Raw genomic sequence first — 2,077 nt, 5'->3', positions numbered from 1 at the left:
GGGACCCTTGTTGTCCCAGGTAGCCCCCACATTCCTGCCCCACTGCCCTGGCACGCAGCACTTGCAGGGATAAGGTTGGACCAGATGATCCTTGAGGTCCCTTCCAACCCAGTTTTCCATGATTCTATGATATGGCTCAGGGGTTGCTCCTCGGTGTGTAGAGGAGCACAGGGGTGGAGGCAGACTCTAGCCATGCCGATGTGGAGGTCTTTCTAAAAACTGAGGCTTGTAGAGAAGTGCATCAGGCTGGTCGTGTGCCTGGTCATGAATCTGGACACTGATCCATTGTTCTGTTTCAATGAGCCAAGCAACCATTGTTTCATTGACACGTCTTTCCAGCTGCCTGTTGAATTGGGTCAGGTGGAAACACCTACTGCTGCTCCAGCATCTGTGGTGGGCTGGCAGGTACCTCCTGCTCTGGATTCCTCTGCCTTTGCCTGGCTGTGGTGTCTGTTGTTGCACTGGTTTGTTTTCTCCAAAGAACAAAACATCCTTGAGCTGCTCCTCAAAGCCACAGAGCCCATCAGCTTGTTCCCTGGTGCTCACTCTCCTTGCTGGGCACAAGGGACTTCTTCTGGGAACAGCAACCTGCCACCGCAACCAGCCACCAGTTCCTACGTCCTGTCTAAAGCAAAGTGCACACCAGGTCCAGAAGCAGAACTGATCTCTTGGGGTCCCTCAGTTAAGAGAATCTAGTTTGCAAAGCAATCTTATCCGAGACGCCGGTAGGAGCATCTGCCAGGGTGGAGCAGGTATTGAACCGCGAAGCCTTGCAGGACGTAACGCTGGAGCTCTTCTTCTTACGGTAGAAGTAGCTGCTGAGATGGAACCAGAACTTGTCATGGAGGGAGGCATAGATGAAAGGGTTGTAGCAGGCAGAGCTCATGGCAATCAGGTGACACGAGACCTGGATGACGTTGACGTACCTCTTGTCCAGGATCGTGAACTCCTCATCGATGTCTCTGATGAAGTTCACCACTTGGAGGGGCAGCCAGCAGATGGCAAAGCACACCACCGAGATGGTGAGCACCCGGAAGGTCTTCTGCTTTGTTTTGGTCCATTTGTCTTGGCAGGGATGGGCAGCACCCGGGATGTTCCTCCTGCGCAGGCGGTAGGTGATGGCACAGAAGGAGACTGACACCGCCAAAAGTGGGAGCATGTAGGACAAGAGGAGCATCAAGCACGAGTACAGCAGCCGCTCTCGCTCTTCGTGTTTCCAAAACTCTTCGCAGATGATCATGTCGTGGCCGATGGTGTTGAGATCCAAGTAGTGGGTGTGGAGTGATGTGGGAACAGAGGCCATGATGGAGAGTAACCAAATGCTGGCCACCAGGCAGACGCAGGACCGGTGGCTTATCCTCCTGCGGATCGGGTATGCCACCACAACGTACCGGTCGATGGCGATGGCGGTGAGGGACAGCACCGAGACAAAGACGGTGGTGGCCTGCATCAGGGTGACAAAGTAGCACATGAACATCCCGAAGAGCCATCCCCGCACCTCGAAGGCGTAGGAGACGGTGAGGGGGACACAGGTGAGGCACATGATGAAGTCGGCCACCGCCAGGTTCCCGATCAGGAAGTTGGTGGTGCAGTGCAGCTTCTTGGTGAGAGTGATGAGGAGGATGAGGAAGAGGTTCCCTGTGCACGCCACTGCCACCAGCATGGCGTAGAGCGGGATGAAGAGGGGCTTCAGCTCCAGGAGGAGGTCCAGGCCGGTGAAGAGAGGGGCTGAGCCGTTCTGCCAGGAGTCGTTGGGCAGCTGCTGGTGAGCCATGCTGCTGCTCCACACCTTCAACTCAAGCAGTGACGAGACCGTTGGTGTCAAAGGGGAAAGGAACCTGCTTTGGTGAAACTTCTGGGCAGAAGATCCCGTCCCTGGGGTTGAGGTCCTCTCACTCAGCCCCGCAGTGATGCACCAGCTGATTCAAAAGATGCTGGGAAGTTTTAAGAGTGAATGTGTCCCGTGGTGGACACAGGGGAGCTTCGGTACGGAGAAAAGGGGAACGTGGCTCTGAAGTGGTTGAGCAGCTGCCAGCTGGGAGCAGCAGGACGGGGAAGCAGCTGGGGACACCTCCCG

General features: G+C 55.8%; 1 protein-coding gene across 1 annotated transcript; it reads right to left on the bottom strand.

Annotated features, from left to right (window-relative positions):
• Positions 1 to 682: 682 nt before the first annotated feature.
• On the bottom strand, positions 683 to 1,774 carry LOC104527608 (prolactin-releasing peptide receptor-like). Its single transcript, XM_010171375.1, has one exon. The coding sequence runs from the start codon at positions 1,772 to 1,774 to the stop codon at positions 683 to 685; it is 1,092 nt and encodes a 363-aa protein (XP_010169677.1).
• Between the last annotated feature and the right edge of the window lie 303 nt (positions 1,775 to 2,077).

This window comes from Antrostomus carolinensis, unplaced genomic scaffold (assembly GCF_000700745.2).
Source record: "Antrostomus carolinensis isolate BGI_N321 unplaced genomic scaffold, ASM70074v2 scaffold29127, whole genome shotgun sequence".
Classification (NCBI taxonomy): Eukaryota; Metazoa; Chordata; class Aves; order Caprimulgiformes; family Caprimulgidae; genus Antrostomus; species Antrostomus carolinensis.
This window is presented reverse-complemented; position numbering and strand designations above follow the sequence as displayed.

Coding starts and splice junctions, on each gene's coding strand:
- LOC104527608 (XM_010171375.1), bottom strand. CDS start 1,774: ATGGCTCACCAGCAGCTGCCCAACGACTCCTGGCAGAACGGCTCAGCC.